This window comes from Heteronotia binoei, chromosome 5 (assembly GCF_032191835.1).
Source record: "Heteronotia binoei isolate CCM8104 ecotype False Entrance Well chromosome 5, APGP_CSIRO_Hbin_v1, whole genome shotgun sequence".
NCBI classification, from domain to species: Eukaryota; Metazoa; Chordata; class Lepidosauria; order Squamata; family Gekkonidae; genus Heteronotia; species Heteronotia binoei.
The window spans coordinates 141,752,641-141,772,002 of NC_083227.1; the positions used below are offsets into that span (position 1 = coordinate 141,752,641).

Below are 19,362 nucleotides of genomic sequence, written 5' to 3' on the forward strand. Positions count from 1 at the left end.
ACTTGGTATGTGCATGAGAAGCCAGCTGTTGATGTTGTTTACTTAGATTTCAGTAAAGCTTTGACAAGGTTCCCCATGTTCTGATGGGTAAACAAGAGGACTGTGGACTGGACTCTAGGATAGTTAGGACTTACGCCAACAAAGATCAACAAAGTTTTAGTTGGTCTTAAGGGTGGCACTGGACTCAAACATTCACTAATACACACAGTTGTGCAGGAAAAGGAAATAAACTGAAGATTCATCAATTGGTCATCTGAAGTGGCTTAAGAGCCCTAGTTTTGGGAATGAGCACAGAACGCTTTCTAAATCTCCTGCTTAACATGCTTAGGGGAATTCTCAACCTTTGATTTTCAAGGTCAGCGCTCCGTTAACTACTAGAAGTTTAGTCAGATCACTCTCTGAGAACTAAGATGGAAATTTGGTGAGAAATTCTCTCTACCACCACAAAACTGACAAGAGGCCACACAATACCCCCTGAGTTTGCAGAAATAATTTGATATCAACTGTCTAAAGCAGCAGGACTGACCAAAAGGGCAACCCCCTCAACCCAACAAAAGGCCCTGTGCTTTTTTTCCAGTAGCATCTGCTCCTAATAGAAGGGAAATGTTGTACATGCCAGCTTTTTATCTCTTGTACAGCTGTCACAAATGCTATCAAAACCATGCCACTAAACAGCACTGTTTTGTCTCTTCCCACCTCACCCCCTAGCAAGTGTACTGCAAGAGAGGAGAATGGGATAGGGCAAAAATTATGTATTTCTATATTTCCTAGAAAGGCTGGCAAAGATTATGCTGGGCATAAAGGACCTGATGTTTCTGCAACACCACATACGGGGGCAGCCCGTGCCTGGTCAACCTCCCCTCTAGCTGAAGCTAACTGTGCAAGGTTAGAATGATGGAGGAGAGGGAACCAGATATGCCTCCCTGAACTCTTCAGAGGAAGAACAGGACTAAGGAAGGGAAGAAAGGAAAGGAGAGGAAGGGAAGGGAAAGAAAGGAAATGTATTGGGTGAACTTGGTCTTAACACACACTCTCAGACTAACCCACTTAACTGGCTTGCTATACACACAGAGAGACGCACATAGGAAAATGAGGCAAAGGGGGAGGTGGCCCCAGTGGCACCCAGGAAATCTGCAGCCTACAGAACACAGAGAGTTTGCACAGAGATGCAAGCTAGGATGGTGAGGGGAAAGGGGAGGTGGCCCCAATTCCTCCCGGGAGATTTGCACATACAGGGAGGGAGGGGAGGAGACTGGAAAGCTTTGGAGAAAACTTTGTTCCTTTTTAGATGGCACTGGGCTCAAACATTGCTTTGCAATTTGCGTGCGGAGATGATTGCTAGGAAGGTGGGGGGGGGGGGCGGGGTTGACCACAAACTTTAGATCTTACTGCTTTGCTGGTGAGGCGCCATCAGATTGACTGCCGAAGCAAGAGGCAGGTGTTGCTGTTCTTCCTCAGCATCTCCTGCATGGCCCCTCTTCCAGTGAACGGAGGGGAGGGGGACAGGCAGGGTAGAGATTGAGGGAGATCAGTTCCCTTGGAGAAAATGGATAATTTGAAGACTGGACTCAGTGGCATTGTACTCCACTGAGGTCCCTGCCCCCCCCCCCCCCCATGCTCCATCCTCAAATCTCCAGGAGTTTTCCAACCGGGATCTGGGAACTCTACCTCCCCCCCCCCCCACCAGTGGAAAGGGAGGATGTGGCAATCCTATCTACGGCTAATATCTCTTAATTTAGAGAGGGATTTACTTCCTTCTTTTTAAAATAGGATTTTATTTCTTGCTGGTTCCCTATGAAAATTAATATATTCTCTGAGAATATATATAAATTGAAAGATCATTTTCCATATCAATTGACAATATAGTTTTGTATGTAGGCATCTTGGTGTCCAAGCATAGTTTATGCCTTTTGCTTTCTGTACAGTACTGTGGAGCTGACTGTTTGACCCAAACTGATTCTACCCTTCCGTTTAGAACAAAAGTCGAAAACATTATGGGATTATATAACAAGTGCTGAGCTAAGCACTGTTGATGGTTGGCTCTGAGCCCTCTCAGCTTCAGCTGCTGGAAAAACTTGGAAAGGTCTGAAGTAGCTCTTTCAAAAAAGCCTAATTTTTAATTAGAATGTCCATTGAGTTTATCTCTCAGTTCTTGAAACACTAGCTCAAGCATACAGGATTTGCAACCTTGGATTGTCAGTTAGGTGAAAAATATTGAGTAAAATCTAGAAGTGTTAACTAGTATTCTTATTTGTATTGTTGCAGGAGATCACAAGATCTAGCATGATTTATTATTTGTTTATTATTTATTAGGTTCAGTTTTTAAACTGCCCTTCCCCGGTTATTGATTAATAACCCAAGATAAAAACATAAAGATTGTCTGCCTGTAGGTGTGCTTTCCACACAGTCAAATCTGAATTATTTTGTGATTGTGGTGGTGGTTGTTTGGGGAAGGGAGATTAGGGTGGGAAAGATTAACATTTCTTCCCTGTAAACACGCTTCTGGTTTAGAAGCCTGTAGCAGTTTATTTCTATGGCTTCAACAACAACAAAACCAGAGCCTGGGTTTGAATAAGCCTGTCTGTTAATATGCAGATTTGGCCCTCAGACAGGATGAGAACAGAGCTGATAAAATGGAGCCAGCAGTTTAGGAGTAATTTTTCACTAGGGTTGCCAAGTGCTGCATATTCTTACAAGAAGAGTGCTATTTTGGACTTCCACCTTCCCCCTTCTCTGCCTTGTTTTGGCATCCTGCTGCCAAGGTTGGCTGGTTTTGGATGACAGTGTGCCAAGTCTGCTTGGGTGTCAGGTGTAAAGTTAAGTCCTCTGACAGTGGAGATCATGGAGACTGGCTTAAGGGTCAACAGAGTATTTTGTTGTTGTTGTTGTTTTTGCTGCGATAGGCAAACTGAGAAGTGTTCTTCCTTCTCCATTTGATCGAAACATTTCACATTGTCTAGCTCCACAGAGTCACAACTCTTAAAATAGTACTGTAATATGCTAACAATTCAATTCCCAATATAATTGCAAGTGGCCGAATAATTTGTTTCCCTTGAGCAATCTCTTGATTTATATGCAGAGATAGAGGGTTGCCTTTGATAACGGAGGAATTTATTTTGTTTTGTTTTAAAACACGAAGTAACAACAACAGTGCTTCAAAAATAGCAGCACTGATGTAAAATGTGCTTGTATTGAACCCAATTTAGCACAGTTTTTGAAGAAAAGTATGTCTGCTGTTTAGTGATCTCGCTGTATAAAATGCCTTGCTTAGTCTGGCCTGTTTGAGAATTAATTTAAAATAAGATGTGTGGGAAGTAAAGTTGTGATTCATATCTTAAGTTTAGATTCTGGAAGATAAAAACTGAATGGCAGGATTTGTTGCCAACATTAACAACAAAATTCACAGTCTTTTCTCAGTTTGGACCACTAAAACAATATTTACAGTGTAGCGTAAAGTTGGAGGGATCTAAGAAAGTATCTGCTGAAAATGAAAAAGGGAGAGCCTGCTAAAACTGCAACAGTCCTATAAAAAGCTTTGGGTGGTATCTTTGGAAACTGAGGTAGCATACAGTCATTGTCTAAGAGAATGCACTAAATAATTCATTGCAGAATCTTACACGCTTAAAATTCTTCAAATGGTCAACTTTTTTTAGATGCTATTGTAACGTGACTTTTATCCTTCTTGTTCTGTTCCTTCAAGAACCACCAGAGAACGCTTTCAGGGTTCAGCTCAGCTGAGAAAAAATGAGTAAGCAACTATTTCCTGTAAAGTGTTTTCTGAAAGATATGCATTTCCCATTAGTTGTGGAAGAATAGACATTTTGCAGGCTTAGTGTATTCCTGTCACTTCTGCTTCCTCTACCCCTTTTACACATTTTGTTAGGTCAGAAGCAGAATTCGTTGAGGTTCAGTAGAAAATGGCTAGCATTTTAATAGATTTTCATGTTTATTTAGCTAATCTTATCTTCCTTGGTTGAAACAGGTAGTTTTGTTTTTATTTGTAGTGCTGTCATTCCCCATTTCTGAAGAGGTTCACCATAGAGTATGACTATGGACTCCCTTTTCCTGTGAGTTGCTAGTGCTGATGGCAATTGAGCAGGACAAGTTGGATCCTGCAGTGTCACAGCACACCATGGGACTAGTAAGCTGGTGGATGTTTTTTGTATGCACCATTGAAGGATTGAACTCCCAGGCTATAATTGGGCAGGATTTGTCAGTTGAGGGCTGGACAAAAATTAGAAGAGGCAGTCATTCATAGTGGGATGACTTGTGAGAACTCTTTGTGCAAAATGGCATGTTGATGCGTCAGGATAATTCCTTTCTTCTGTAATTTGTTCAGTGACAGCATCCCATCTCAAGGAAATTATTTATTTATTTATTTCCAAGTATTTATACTCTGCTTCTCCATATAAATGTCTCTGAAGCATTTTGCATTTCTCAGCATTGTGTCATCATCAGTAGCTTCTCTTTTCTCTTTTGGGTGTTTTATAACGGGTAGGTCAGGTGATAACCAAGATGCTGGTTATGGTCAAATGTGATACAAAGCCTGCAGTGAAAGTTCTTGGGCAAACTATAAAAGGAGCAAGTGGAATGGTAGCTAGCAAGCATGATGTTTTTGCTACCCTGCTGTATGATACTAAAACAGGTAGCCCTACATAGTAATCAACTCCAAGTTGAGTGGGGGGGGGGGCGAGCTTTGAACATTGCTCACTTCCATATCATACAGGCTCTGCCAGATCAATTGAAAAGGAAGAAGGCAGAATTTTTGCCACATGGTCTTCTCTTAAGATCTCTAAGGGACCATATCCCTATGAAAAATAAGGAGATATCTCAGTTGCCCAAGAGTCCTCAACTCTTTGAAAGCATCTAGGCTATAAAGTTGTTTGTTTTGCATATTGTGCAAAGGTTATTCTACATATAGACAACCGTCTTCTCTTTCAGGCACATGTAATTGTAGCAAACATCAAAACCAGGGGCAGCTTGGAAGTTTAGATGGAGTTTGCAATTAATTGCTGGAATTGGATCTTGTGATGAAGCATCTTGTTTTTTGCTTTATTAACTTAGAGTGGGGTGGAAGGATCTCTCTTCTACAGTTGTTTTAAATGGCTGGTGGTTTGTGAAATAAAGACCAGCTGATGTTAAGCTGTATCATTTTTGAAATCAAGGAGGGTTCTTCAAATAAGTTGTGGCAGACCAGGCCTACATTACCTATTGGGTCCTGGCTCTGCCTAACCCTCCTGGGGTCCTGACCTGAAGGGGCCATTCCACTCCACTGCCTCAGGGTGTTGCTGCCACCACTGTCCCTGTCTTTGGCTCTGGTTAGGTGGAACAACTTCCTAACCTCCCTTCTGTGTCACTAGGAACCGACCTTGAGGCTTCCCAGGGATTTTGGGGGCTCCTCTGCAGAGCTGGCAACTAGCCATTTTACCACTTTTCTCCTTCCTGGCGATTCCCTGACCCACTCCTAGTGTTTCCAAGTGGTTGGAGAAACTATATGGTACAGAGGGATTTCACTCCTTCAAAAGTTAAAATATTTACTTAAAACAACTATTTACAGGCATATCAGAAACGAACAGAAGAAATAAAATAACATAGGCAAAAAACAATCTCTCTCCCTACCAGAAACTCATGCCCTATCTAGACAGTATTCAGGGCAGGCACCTAACTTAATCACTCTCAAATAAGGCCAAACTTTGTCTGGAGCCAGGAACTGCCTCTCCCTCCTGCAGCATTCTGCGGCAGATCTCCCCTAGCCTTGAGGAATCTCCTGTCCTCTCTAGGGAGTTCCCTTGGATTACTGGTTACAGACAGGAGGGGAGGGGGGAATGAGGAAGAGACTAGGCCAAGGCCTACCTAAAGTTTGATAGTCTCCTCCCATCCAACACACAGACAGTTAAAGCCACACACACAAAATGGAGTATCTAGATACCTCCCCCTCCTTAGATTCTGAGACAAGGGGTATCCTCAAACAGAGAGAACCTCATAGCAGAGTCCAATTAACTGAGGAGAAAGCATCACCCTATCCCCTCTCTCAGAAGTTCAAGAACTAGGTGTTTTGCCATACCAAAACTTAGTTTGAGCTTTGGCCAAGTTCTCTTTTACAGCATGTGAAGCAGAGAAATAATGAGGTCCGCACATTGATATCAAGGCAGAACTTAGCCAGCCATCGGCCCAATATGACTAAGTTAAAGTTATTTTCATTCAGACCGTTTTTATTCACACCCCAAAACAAGCAGGCAGGCCCCCAGGCTTATCTAACTCAACATTCCCCACCCCTTTGCTCTCCTACCTTCTGTCTCCATGCATTATCAGCTCTTGCAAGAAGCTTCTCTGAGACCTCTGTTATCTACTTTACAACCTTGAATCTGCACCCACTAAGACTATCTGGCCTCTAACGGACAGTTGCTTCAAACAAACATTGTATCAAACACTCTCTTTTTGAAGGCATAAGCGTGCTTTCATTCATTATTATAGGGGTATTCATTAATTATTCAGGGATCCCCCTTCACATGCATCATCCCCCTCAGTCATTCTCAGAAGGATATTACATAGTCCACCACCGATTTCTTTGCCTTTGCGATTTTCTCCTCCTTGACCAAGTCTGTAGGTCCCCTTTCTAGTAACCATAAGTTCAAAAGGGAAGATCCCAGTGGTTTTCTATGGTACCTCCCTATAAGCCAGGAGTGGGGAGCCTCAGGCCCGACAGCTGTTTATGGCCCTCAAGATCACTTAATCTGGCCCTCAGGGATTGCTGGGCCGAGGACCCCCACCCCTCATGGGCATTGTGAAGAACTGCTGCTGGGGTATGTAGGTGCCTTTAAAGGACTGTTGGGAGCAGCTGGAGGGAGGGCTGGCAGGGGTGGGGGGTGGGAGCCAGCTACTACCAGTTCAATTTGCACATGATTATCCCAGATGGTGTGGCCTAATATGCTAATGAGTGTTTGACCTAAGATGCTAATGTTAGGGAAATGTGGTCTAATATGCCTGGACCTAGGCATTTGCCTAGGGTGACAGGCTGGGGTGTGTGTGTGTGTGTGTGTGTGTGCTGAATTAGGCTCTCCTTACATGACTTCAAATAGAAAAACAATTATTTGCATTAATTTTGCTGGCCTGAATCGTTCTCCCTCGGCGGAGCACTTTTAAAAAAACTGATAATTTTGTATGGCCCTTGAATGATGTTACAAATATTCAAATGTCCCTTGGCAGAAAAAATGTTCCTCACCCCTGCTATAAGCAAATAACAGTTGTGGTAGTTTTTCCTCCAAGTCTTGGGGCTGAGTGTCCACATAGGCTCTTAGCATTCACTTCAATGGCCCATTAAACCTCTCACTCAACCCATTTGCTTGAGGATGGTAGGCTGTTGTTTTCAGGTGCTTCACCCAACAGCATTTCCACAAACATTCCATTAGTTCAGACAGAAAGTTATGCCCCATCCATTTCAGCAGGAAACCCCAGCTGACAAAATACTTTTATCAGGGCTTCTGCTGCCATTGGAGCCTCAATGGAGGCTAGAGGCACTGCTTCTGGATGCCTCGTTGCATGGTCCACTAAAGTCAGAATAAACTATTTGCCTCTCTGGATAGGGTTTGGGAACGGGCCCACTATGTCAATTCCTACCATTGGAATACTTCTTTCGTGATAGGAAGGGGAAAAAATGGGCACAAACCAAACCATGAATCATGATTCATGCTAAAAATGGCCAATTTGTTGTTCGTTCCAAACTAGTTTGTCTGATCCTGGTGACCACAAACCAGCTGTTGTGCCTGGCATGTCATTTGGTTCATGTTTGCTTTGTTTTTCCAGACAGCCTAGCACCGGCATGTTTCCTCAGCCCCTGTGCTTCTGGTCAGTTTCCAGTGAAACTGACTAGAAACAGCAGCTCTGCTCTCCCCCAGGAAACTGAACAGAAGCGCAGGGGGCTAGGGAGAGTGAAGATGCCACTTCTAGTCAGTTTCCAAGCTTCCTGGGGGTGAAATGGGCCAGAAGCTGCAGGGCAGCTTCCCTTTCTTCCCCCAGCTTGACATACCCCTAGGAGAGCAGTTTACTGGGGGCACCTGCTTTGTGGGGCTATATAGCTCGGCACCCTGAAATTCAAATTGCACCAAACTTGGTGAACAGGTAGAGTCCCCTGAAGAGTTTGTCACAAGTTTGGCATCTCTAGCCCACTCGGAGGCCATTCTACACCTTCCCGAATGGAATAAACAACAAATAACTAATTGTTTGGGAAATGGAAAAAAAATAAATTGAACCATTGATTCAGGCAACCCAATAAACCACGAAATGAATCAAACCACCTTTTTCACATTCCAAGCCCATCCCTAGAAGGGACTGCAAAGGGACTGCACTCACTCTTACTCACCTTTTGACTTGTTGAACATGACTTGCAGTAGTCCCTCACATCCTGAGTCAGCCCTGGCCAGTAAAAGTTTAGCAAAAGTCTCTGTCTGGTCTTGTTAACCCCTAAGTGGCCAACACAGGGTATGTCATGTGCCACCTCTAAGAACTTTAGCCTGTATTTTTCAGAAAACACAAGCTGTTGAACCACTTCCCAAAACTCTTGTCTTATCAGGTGGCAACCAGAGCCTATACGACTGACTCTGCTTCCATACCACTTGTTCCTTAAGAACTTCTGAGAACTCCACTTCCTGGTCTCTTGCTACCTTGTACAGTGGTTCCAGACTAGGATACATTTGAACCTCTGACAGGAATGTTTCTGGGTCCCCCAGACCTTTTGCCATCTGTTCGTCCAAGCCACACCTAGTACTACTGTTTCCAGGACCCTCTGCAAAGGTTTGGTTTGGGTTCTCGGTCCCCTCAGTTGTGAGAGTTCACAGCTTACGGCTGATACAGGTGGTCATTATCGGCCTTCCAGTTTCACCCATGCTCTTCGAATGCTGGTGATGAAGGCTTAGAATGGAGCTCCAGGAGAGAAGACAAAAGTGCACATCTCTTGACCTGATGCCAGCTGCTTTCTGATGATGAATAGCTGCAGGGTTACTCCCAAGTAGTTGGACACAAGGAAGTCCTTTCAGCAGGTGCTTATAAAAGCCAATCAAGGGAGACTGCTTGATGTGAAAGCAACAAGTCACACTTGGTGAACTTCATCCACAGCTCCTGACTCACATTTGCTCCAGTGACCTTTGGACTGACTTTGGACTTGGATCTCAGAACCAGCTTGTTGTTATGTACGACTGTGGACTGAACTACTCTGCCTGGTCTGACTTCTGGAACCCTGACTTTGGACCGGATCCTTTTATTTAATTTCAACAGGCTGGTTCTGGTCCAGCCTTCTGGGGCAACAGAAACAATTGTGCATGATTCTTGTCTGAACAATAATAGGATCCAAACTACATTTTACCAACTTGTCAACTAGAATATTATGTGGAACCTTATCAAAAGGCTTTCTGAAATCAAGATAAACGATTTCTACAGCATTGCCCTGCAAGGTAGTAACTTTCCCAGAAAAAAAGATAAGGTTAGTCTGATGTGATGTTCTTGAGAAAACCATGCTGGCTCTTAGTAATCACAGCCATCCTTTCTAAATGCTTAAGGACTAACTGGTGATCTGTTCTAAAACGTTTCCAGGTATAGACATCAAGCTGACTGGTTAATGCTTACCTAGATCCTCCTTTTTGTCAAGCAGGCTATTTCTATGTACCTAATAGGCAGGCCAGATATACAGCAGAACACCACCATGGCCTATTCTCCCCCACCACCACCACAGATACAACAAAAGAGTGCATAATAAATGCATCTGAACCCAGGATGTTTAGGTTAACCTTTCAGTAACTGTGTAGAGTGCCTCTCCCCCAGATTCACACAGCCAGGTCTTATCGGCTCTCAGAGAAAGTGTGAGGAAGGGAGATGTTTTTATTAGCTTGCATTCCTTAGCCATAAAAGAGATACTAGCTAGTAGTCTTTGAACCCATGACTCAAATGGCATCTGTATGTTATCCTTTTGAAGCTATCTGTATGCCTTCCTTTTGAAGTTTTCCTATAAGTAACTATTCAATGCTGTGTACGTCATTACTTCCAAGGAGTCCATCCTTGGACAAGCTATGGAGTTTTACAATAAAGCAACTTTTGAAGATGGGGACAACTTTAGCCCTCCTCCAGTCCTCCGGCAGCTCACCTGTTCTCCAAGAATTCTCAAAAACAGTGAATCCCCCACTGGGACCTGGGGACTGGCAAGCCTGTTACCAAAAGAGGGAGTTAAGCAAATATCTGGTCCTTGTAGAAAAAGCCCAGTAGGAACTCATCTGCATATTAGGTCACACCCCCTGGCATCACCATTGTTTCACACAGGGCTTTTTTGTGGAAAAAGCCCAGCAAGAGTTCATTTGCATATCAGGCCACACACCTTGGTATCAAGCCAGCCAGAACTGCGTTTCTGTGCGTTCCTGCTCAAAAAAAGCCCTGTTTTTAAAAAACGCTGTGACTTTATATATTGTAGCACATAAAGAAGATAAATAGTTGGCCCCTTTCCTAGAGCGTCGGGACCTAGCAACAGTGATTCATGCGACGGTCACCTCAAGACTGGACTACTGTTATGCCCTCTACATGGGGCTGCCTTTGTGCCGAACCCGGAAGCTGCAGCTAGTGCAGAACGCGGCGGCTAGGCTGTTACTAGGACTCCCGAAGTGGGAGCACATACAGCCAGGGCTGCACGAACTGCACTGGCTGCCAGTTACATACCGGGTTCTCTACAGAGTGCTGGTTATTACCTTTAAAGCCCTATATGGCCGAGGACCTGCCTACCTGAGGGACCGTCTTTCCCCATACGAGCCCCAGAGAGCACTGAGGTCAGCAGGAAAGAACAAGCTGACTATCCCTGGGCCAAAGGAGGCCAAATTGCAGAACACCCGCGCACGGGCCTTCTCCATCGCAGTTCCATGCCTATGGAACCAGCTCCCGGAAGAGGTACGGGCCCTGCGGAGTCTTGACCAATTCCGCAGGGCCTGCAAGACCTTCCTTTTTAGGCTGGCTTTTGCAGATTGCTGATTAATGATCGCTAAACAAATGGATCGGCCAAAATGATTTTGCCTCAGGGATCTTCGCTATCACGTAAACTGACAGAAATAGCGCCAAGAACATCACTGTTACTGTCAAATTATGTTAAATGTGAATTGTGAATGTGAATTTAGAATGGTTTTTAGATAATGTCGATTTTAACGTCTTGCATAACTACTGTAGTGTATATTTTATGGATGTTGTTAGCTGCCCTAAGCCTGCTTAGGCGGGGTGGGCGGGATATAAATAAAAATTTATTATTATTATTATTATTATTATTATTATTATTAAATATAAGTACACAAACTATAAATTTGCAAGTATGATAAATGAAATAATGCTTTTATAAGATCTTCCAGTTAGCTATAAATGCCCTAGCAGTTGGGAAATGACTTTGGGAAAGTACAATACAATATAAAAAGTAATTGTTTAGTACTTCTGGAGAAACACTTGACATTTAACTGCACGCTATGATATATCATGTAAAGGCTTCAGTGTAAATCAATGGATCTCGGGTGGTTGTTGTTTTTAAGTGGAGTATCTACAAAATTTACCACACAAGTCAATAATGAAGTGAGTACAGACATTTCTGTATGTTGTAACAAACTTCCCCCTCCCCAACTTTGTAACTGGTGTGTATGGGAGGGGTATGGGAACAAACAACAGTTGATTGTAGTTTAATTTTCTTGTTTTAGGGACAGGGAGGTAAAATGCTTTGATCATGGAGAGCCAGTTTGGTGTAGTGGTTAAGTGTGCGGACTCTGGGAGAACCGGGTTTGATTCCCCACTCCTCCACTTGCACCTGCTAGCATGGCCTTGGGTCAGCCATAGCTCTGGCAGAGGTTGTCCTTGAAAGGGCAGCTGCTGTGAGAGCCTTCTCCAGCCCCACCAACCTCACAGGGTGTCTGTTGTGGGGGAGGAAGATAAAGGAGATTGTGAGCCGCTCTGAGACTCTTCGGAGTGGAGAGTGGGATATAAATCCAATATCTTCTTCGTGCTTTTACATAGCTCAGTGCAAAGCCCTACATTGTTGCAAATGAGGCTTGGAAGTTGGGACAAGGCCTTCTCTGTTGTGGTCCCAGGTTATAGAACTTCATGGCATTGGACCCCTCTCCTTTGAAGCCCCTCTTCTCTCTTGGACTTCCAAGCGTAATTTAGCAACTTGAATTTTTTTGAGGGCTGTTAAATTTAGTTAATATTTAGAGGTTAATCAAATTGTTGGTGTGGTACTTAAAGGACTGTTAGATCTGTTCTGTGCCTTTTTAAAGTGGTTTGTTTTAATGCAGCATTTCAGTCTGCTACTATGGGGAGGATATAAATTTTTAAAATGAATGAAGTAGAACTAGAGGTAAAAGTGTTCTGTTTGCACATACCTCTATGCCTAGTACATTTTTATCCTGTTCTTCCTCCAGGGAACTCAGGGAGATGTACATGGTTCTCAGTTTCCTCACTTTATCCTCGTATGAACCTGTGAGGTACATTAGACTGAGAGACTGTGACTGGCCAAAGGTCTCAGCCAGCCAGCTTCATGGCTGAGAAGAGATTTTTGAACCTAAATTTCTAATACAGCACACTAACTTCAATATAACAATGGGTCTCATTCTCGTATAATGGTGATTGGTTATGTGACTAATCATGCAATCCTATACAGAGTTACTCTAGACTGGAGTAACTGTATGTGGGATTGCACTGTAATTGAGTGTTGGTAATTGCATTTGAGGGCTGGATAGAATACAGATCCATATATACCACTTATACCACCATGTGTTCTTTAAACTAGCCCTGCAGTTTCCTCTTAGCTTAATGGCACTGGGGTATCAGTAAGTTCCCAGCGAGAATAAGACCAGCAAAAGTAGTTGTGTTGTTAAAGAGAAAGGCAAGAAATGAATGTGGTGACATTGTTCCTTTGCTAAAAGTATGAGTTTTTGAGAAATTTTACAGCTTGTAGAACACTGCTGTTCACTTTGAAAGATGGCTGAACTTTTTATAGACTTTGTGGTTTCTTCAGTTTTCTAAGCCACAAAATGTGATTGTGGTGGAAATAGCCACATCAAACTTTTTACATGGAAAAAGCAGCTTTTGTTGAGCTGAGTGTGGTCTAATTGTGGCCCTTAAAGTGTCCGGTGGGATAATAGGAATGATGCCACTGATGGAATCTATTTTTTTGAGACTGGAAACACCTGAAAGTATTATTTTAATTGTGTTCTGAAAACTAAAGAGAAAAAAGAAATTAAGCTTCCATTATACCACAGAATTCTAAGTCGTGTTATTTTTTGGAGGGTGGGTGGGGAGCATGACTGATACTAACTTCTATTCACTGAAGAACTGAGTAGAGACTTCTGTCCTTTCAACCTCTCAAATATCCTTCATTAAGGGCTAGAACACATAACTACTTCTTGGGCTTACGTTCAACCCTTCATGTTTCTCATCCATATTCAGTAAGAACTGAAGTATTAAGTGGAATGTCCCACCTCATGCCCATTCCCTGGTTTAGCACAGCACTGCGAACACTTCAAAAATGTTGTTTGTGCTGGCATGCTAAGTCCAGTATCCTTTTGAGCAACTGCTGGGGCTCAAAGGAATCCTCCTTATTCTGTACAATTATAGATGCCTTCTAATCTCCTTTCCCCTTGTACCCAGCCAATTGGGCCTCATTTAAACATGAAGAAAAAACAGCTAATGTATAAAATAAAAAAGAAATGTCAATTAGAAGACTTTAGTCATGTGATCTACATATGCCCAATATTGTTTAAACTGCCTTCCTGTACACGTAACGATGTTGCATGTTCAAGATTAACATGCTGGTGCAATGTTCACTAGGCTTTGGATCTCTAGCATGATAAAATTTCTTGTGAAGCAGCTGAGAACTTGGTTTAAACAACATGTTGGGGGTACATTGAAGATAGCATGCATACCTACCAATATTATGTTTAAATTAAATTTTCATGTAATTTTAAGAAGATGATGATATTGGATTTATATCTCGCCCTCCACTCCGAAGAGTCTCAGAGCGGCTCACAATCTCCTTTACCTTCCTCCCCCACAACAGACACCCTGTGAGGTGGGTGGGGCTGGAGAGGGCTCTCACAGCAGCTGCCCTTTCAAGGACAACCTCTGCCAGAGCTATGGCTGACCCAAGGCCATTCCAGCAGGTGCAAGTGGAGGAGTGGGGAATCAAACCTGATTCTCCCAGACAATTGTCCGCACACTTAACCACTACACCAAACTGGCTCTCCAAGTTAACAAATAGTATGCCTGCGAATGGCACCAAAATAAGCAAGAGGGAGAGTGGAGAGATAAAAATTGTCTACCTCCCCTTCCCCTTATGTTCCACATCAGTTTTAACTGTGTAAAAGAAAATGAAAAAAAGCCCTGGTCCTTCCCAGTGACCATAGCTTTACCCTCACACATCTCGTTCATCAGCCAGTTAAAGTGCAATTTTTGTGTAAGTAAAATGTGTTAGTTTAATACACTACACCAGTTTGGTGTAGTGGTTAAGTGTGCGGACTCTTATCTGGGAGAACCGGGTTTGATTCCCCACTCCTCCACTTGCACCTGCTGGAATGGCCTTGGGTCAGCCATAGCTCTGGCAGAGGTTGTCCTTGAAAGGACAGCTTCTGGGAGAGCTCTCTCAGCCCCACCCACCTCAAAGGGTGTCTGTTGTGGGGGAGGAAGGTAAAGGAGATTGTGAGCCGCTCTGAGACTCTTCGGAGTGGAGGGCGGGATATAAATCCAATATCTTCTTCTTCTCCATCAATCTATGTCTTTTCTTTTTTAATATCTTAATACCGTAATACAAATATTGCCCAAAATTAAGTCTTTTCATTATTTTTTTTCAGGTCTATAACTCAAACAAAGACAACCAAAGTGAAGGCAGTAAGTAACTTATTTTTTGATTGATTGTATGTGTGTGTGTGTGTGTGTAGAAAATGTTTTGTAAGATTGTATTGTTGTCTCTCATAAGCCAGTAGGTGGCATTGCAAATAGCATTTTGTCCAATGATTATGTAGGGCTGTACTACTGAATTTTGTCTGGCCATCATGCATATTGATGCTTTAGAGATTTGAGTATTGAGTAGTTTTCTGTGACAGTAAAATGGCCAAAACAGGCTGATAATTGTTTTTGAAGCCCCTTCTATAATATGATAGGAGCCTCATGGTGCAGAGTGGTAAAGCTGCAGTACTGCAGTCTGAGCTCTCTGCTCATGCCCTGAGTTTGATCCTGGCGGAAGCTGGGTTCGGATAGCCGAATCAAGGTTGACTCAGCCTTCCATCCTTCTGAGGTCGATAAAATGAGTACCCAGCTTGCTGGGGGGAAAGTGTAGCTGATTGGGAAAGGCAATGGTAAACCACACTGTGAAAAGTGCTGTGAAAACGTCGTGATGGGATGTCACCCCAGAGTCGGAAACACAGGGGACTACCTTTACCTTTATGTAATACAATGCATACATATTACATTAAAAAGGGCATTGTATTTTAAGATAGTGCAAGTATGGTTGCTGGGTGCCATCCAGTTGCTGCAGAGTTCTAGAGCTGGATGTATCACAGATTGTTTCTTTTGACAAATTACTAAAGTGCCTTTGTTTCACTTTTTTCACAAACAAGGCATGGAAATTTGCAGAAGTGAATCAAGGAGAATGAAGGTTCTTCTGTTTCTTGTTTTAGCTTCCTTAAATGCTGATTGGTAGACCTGAGTAGTCTTGTGGTACTAAAAGTGTGTGTCAAAGCAGCTATGGCTTTTTGCCTGCTGCTGCTTCAAGCGGCAGCAGGAGAAGGGGGAGGAGCATGCTGGCGTTCTGTGATGTCACTTCCATGGAAAATCCAGAAGTGAGATCGTATCATTCTAGGAACTGGTGGCACCTGTATGGTTTTATGACCATTTCCTTCAATTTCTGGTGTGATTTGACATGAAAATGATGTCATGGCATGTAAGCCACTCAGGCCCCCGAGCTCCCTTGTCAAAGTCTTGAAGCTGACCCTGACCCTGGACCTTTGCTAAACTATTCTTCATGCAAAAAAATAGAACTATGTAAATATTTTCTGTTTTAACTTTAAACAGTGGGCAAAACAGAGTGCCTGTGAGGTGTGTAGAGGGCAATCCAAATTTCAGAGTTCTTTTTTTTTTAAGCATTCTGCCAGTCCGCAGATGTCTGCCTGCTTTGATTCTAACCTTTGTGTTGTACGCTGAAACGGCCGCAGAGCTCCAGTTTATCCTGCCTTTGGGAGTACGAAGTTGTCGTGGGTTTTCTTTTCTGTATTTGTGTAACATTCATTTCGAGAACACTAAATACTGGCCCCTTCTTTAAACATGCCAGTTCAGAAATATTTGGAAGAGAGTGAATGATAGCTGAGAGGGGGAATCCTGCTGCATGTGTATGTGTTTTTAAAGACAGGCAATGCTCAGTTTGTGAGATCATCATCCCTTTTATTGCTAAGGGATTCCGTCTGGTGGTGTGTCTTTATAAATAGAATGTTGTCCCCAGTAAATCTGAGAAGTAGCACAAGCATTAAAGGGAGGCATATGGCACAAATCCTTCAGCTGTTAGGTCAGTCTGGCTGACCGAACACTATGCTGTTGCTCAGCCTTTCTTCTCAGCTATTGATAAATGGCATATAATTTTAAACCTACACTTTCCTCTCTTGGATCTCCTCTTTCCTCTTTCAGTCCAAGATTTATGTACCTGTCATTTCTTTAACAGAACCAGTGAGCTATACAAGATGGTGCAATTAGAGGCAATTACGCCTCGATAGGCTATACAATTCTGTCAACATAGTCTTCCCATTGTGTCTGCGAAGTGTTTGCTGCAGCTCATGTTGTTTAAAAAGGTTGAACTAGGCATAATAGAGCAATTTGATACAAGGCACATTAGCAATTGATTCTCCAGATAGCGCTGAGAATTTCTTTGGATGCTACGCAGAGATGTGGAACTGTTAAAAGTTGTAAAGGCATGCCATAGTTGCCTTGTTTTTTATTTCTTTGTTTTTGAATGCTTAAGTGCATTCAAACACTTGATGCTAATTTCACATGGAAGCAGAACCATGTCTGGATCCAGAAAACAAAGGAAGGGAGAAGAACTACTTCATGGGTTCTGTTTGGGTGTTCTGACTTCCATTTGATGTTGCCCAGGGGTAGTTTTGTAGGAAAAAAGGTGGTGGAGCTCATCCAGGGATTGTTATGCAGCTGCACCTACTATTCAATGGACAAAGTGGGAAGGAGGAGATGGAACTGTCAGAAAGGTTCAGGAGCTGTGCTCCCACTGAATCTGAGGCCTGATGTTGCCATATGGCTATTTGTTAGGGTTGCCAAGCCCTCTCCGTGCCCCTGCAGAGGACTTTCACACACGCGAAATAGGTACCATAGGTACCATAGAGTTTTTATCTCCCAAATGGCTAAGAGCGTCCAGGAAGACCATAGAGTTTTCCCAGAAATGCCTAGAGAGGCTGGCGTGCAACGTCACCGGCACAATGACGTCACTTCCAGGTGATGTCATCACGCCGCTGACATCGGGGGAGGTTTCTCCTGCCAGCCCAGTGTGGGCCGGCGGGTTGGGAACCTCCTGGGCAGGGGAACTTGGCAGCCCTACTATTTGTTGCAATTCATGGTATGGACATGCTTTGTTGCTGTTGACATGCTTATGGTCCTTTCTATGGCTCTGGTTGTGGGAGGCCTATATTTGTACAACAAATAATTAGAAATCTTTGAGAGAAAGTTTCCGTAACTGTTTAACAATCTTCTGAATTAAATTCACTAAGAAAAGTTGGATTGGCAATGACTTTGTTCTCTTTTCGTTCTCCTTTCTGTCATTTCCAACATATACAGATATTTGAATTGAAGCCAACACATTCTTCATATGGGTCTGTTTGCTCAGCAAATTCTTGTGCAGTCTCTCAAGTAGCGTCCTTAAAAAAGGAAGATATTCTTTTCTCTGCTGTTATTCCTGATCAAACAGTGCAGATACGGCTATGTTATGGTAGGAAAGGGGTAATTTTGTGTTTCCTTGCTAGAAAATTCCCTAAACCAATGGTTCCCTGGAAGGTATCCTGGTAACCAGTTGCTACCACTTCCTGAGAATGTCTAGACTGAGAAGGTAATCTTATATCACAGTACTAAAGCAACAACAGAATACCTTATAACCAACCCCATAGCACCCATGCAGTCCAGCATATGGGGAAGAGATTAAAAGAAATATCCCAGAGAAACAGGGTGTACTAAGCAAGAGCTCCTCCCACTAAAAAATCTTTCTAAAAAGGTCTATTGTGAAAGAAGGGCAGGGCAGGAAAAGGTGGCTGAATTTAAATAGGAATGGGAAAAGGCGTAAACAAAATACTGGGAAAAGCACACATCAGCAACAGCACAGAAAGATTCAAACAAAAATCAATAAAGTTAAACTAACTAAGCTAAGCACGTGTTACTTACCCTGTATAAGGTTCCGCAGGAGCATGTGCAAAGTTTCTTGTGGTGACAAGAGGATGAAGGGATTGTTACATCTTACCCAACCTCTTGTGGACCCAGTTTCCACGGAAGACTGAAAACTTAAGAAAAAACCCCAAATATCCAGATATGGTAAATGGAATTGGAACTAAGCCAGTCTCCTTTTGAAAAGCGACAAACTAATTTCTCCAATCCCATACAAATCCCCATCTTTGATGTCAGAGGCTGCTGTTACCAAGCAGAGCATTATAAAATATAGTCCCACCTCCAGCAAGTACCAGGTAAGGGCTCTGAACTTTCATTACAGGTGGCCTGCTCCAAACTGGATTGTCCTGGGTTTAAAAGGGATTATGTCTGCCATGATGGTCCAATGTGGAATAGAAATGAATGCCTCACTCTAATGGAATTTCCATGGATCCAAGGTCCCAGACACTCTAGGTCAGGGGTGTCAAACATGTAGTTCGAGGGCCGAATCAGGCCCCTGGAGGGCTCCTATCAGGCCCCCAAGTGAATGGCTGCCCTTGCTTCCTTCTCCCTCTCTCTTGCTTCCTTCTGCATAACAGCTTGCTTTGCAAGGCTTGCTCAATTGCACAGGAGCTACAGAACAAAACCTCTGTTTTCTCCATTGGCTGAGGCTCCTTCCTTGAGGAGGAATAGCTTGCTTTCCTAGACTCTCTGGATTACACAGCATAGCTACTGAGCCAAGCCTCTTCCTTCTATTGACTGAGGCTCACCCCCCCCCCCCGCACAAATCCCTAGGAAAGGAAGGAAGGAAAGAGCCAGAGCTTCCTTGGCCCAGTTCCCTGGATCCCATGGGAGAAACAGAAAGAAAGCACCTTTAAGACCAATGAGTGCTAATGTTTTAAGCATGTTTTAAATTTTTTAAAAATATATATTTGTGTTTATCTGTGTTCTTTATAA

At 43.2% G+C, this 19,362-nt stretch overlaps 1 protein-coding gene across 2 annotated transcripts in view; it reads left to right on the top strand.

Annotated features, from left to right (window-relative positions):
• The window catches only part of ARHGAP26 (Rho GTPase activating protein 26), a 537,491-nt gene that overhangs the window by 256,619 nt on the left and 261,510 nt on the right, over positions 1-19,362 (top strand). For both annotated transcript variants that reach the window (XM_060240533.1, XM_060240534.1), the window contains exon 12: positions 14,850-14,886. In XM_060240533.1, coding sequence (XP_060096516.1) covers positions 14,850-14,886 — 37 coding nt within the window. The remainder of the gene's footprint in view (positions 1-14,849; positions 14,887-19,362) is intronic.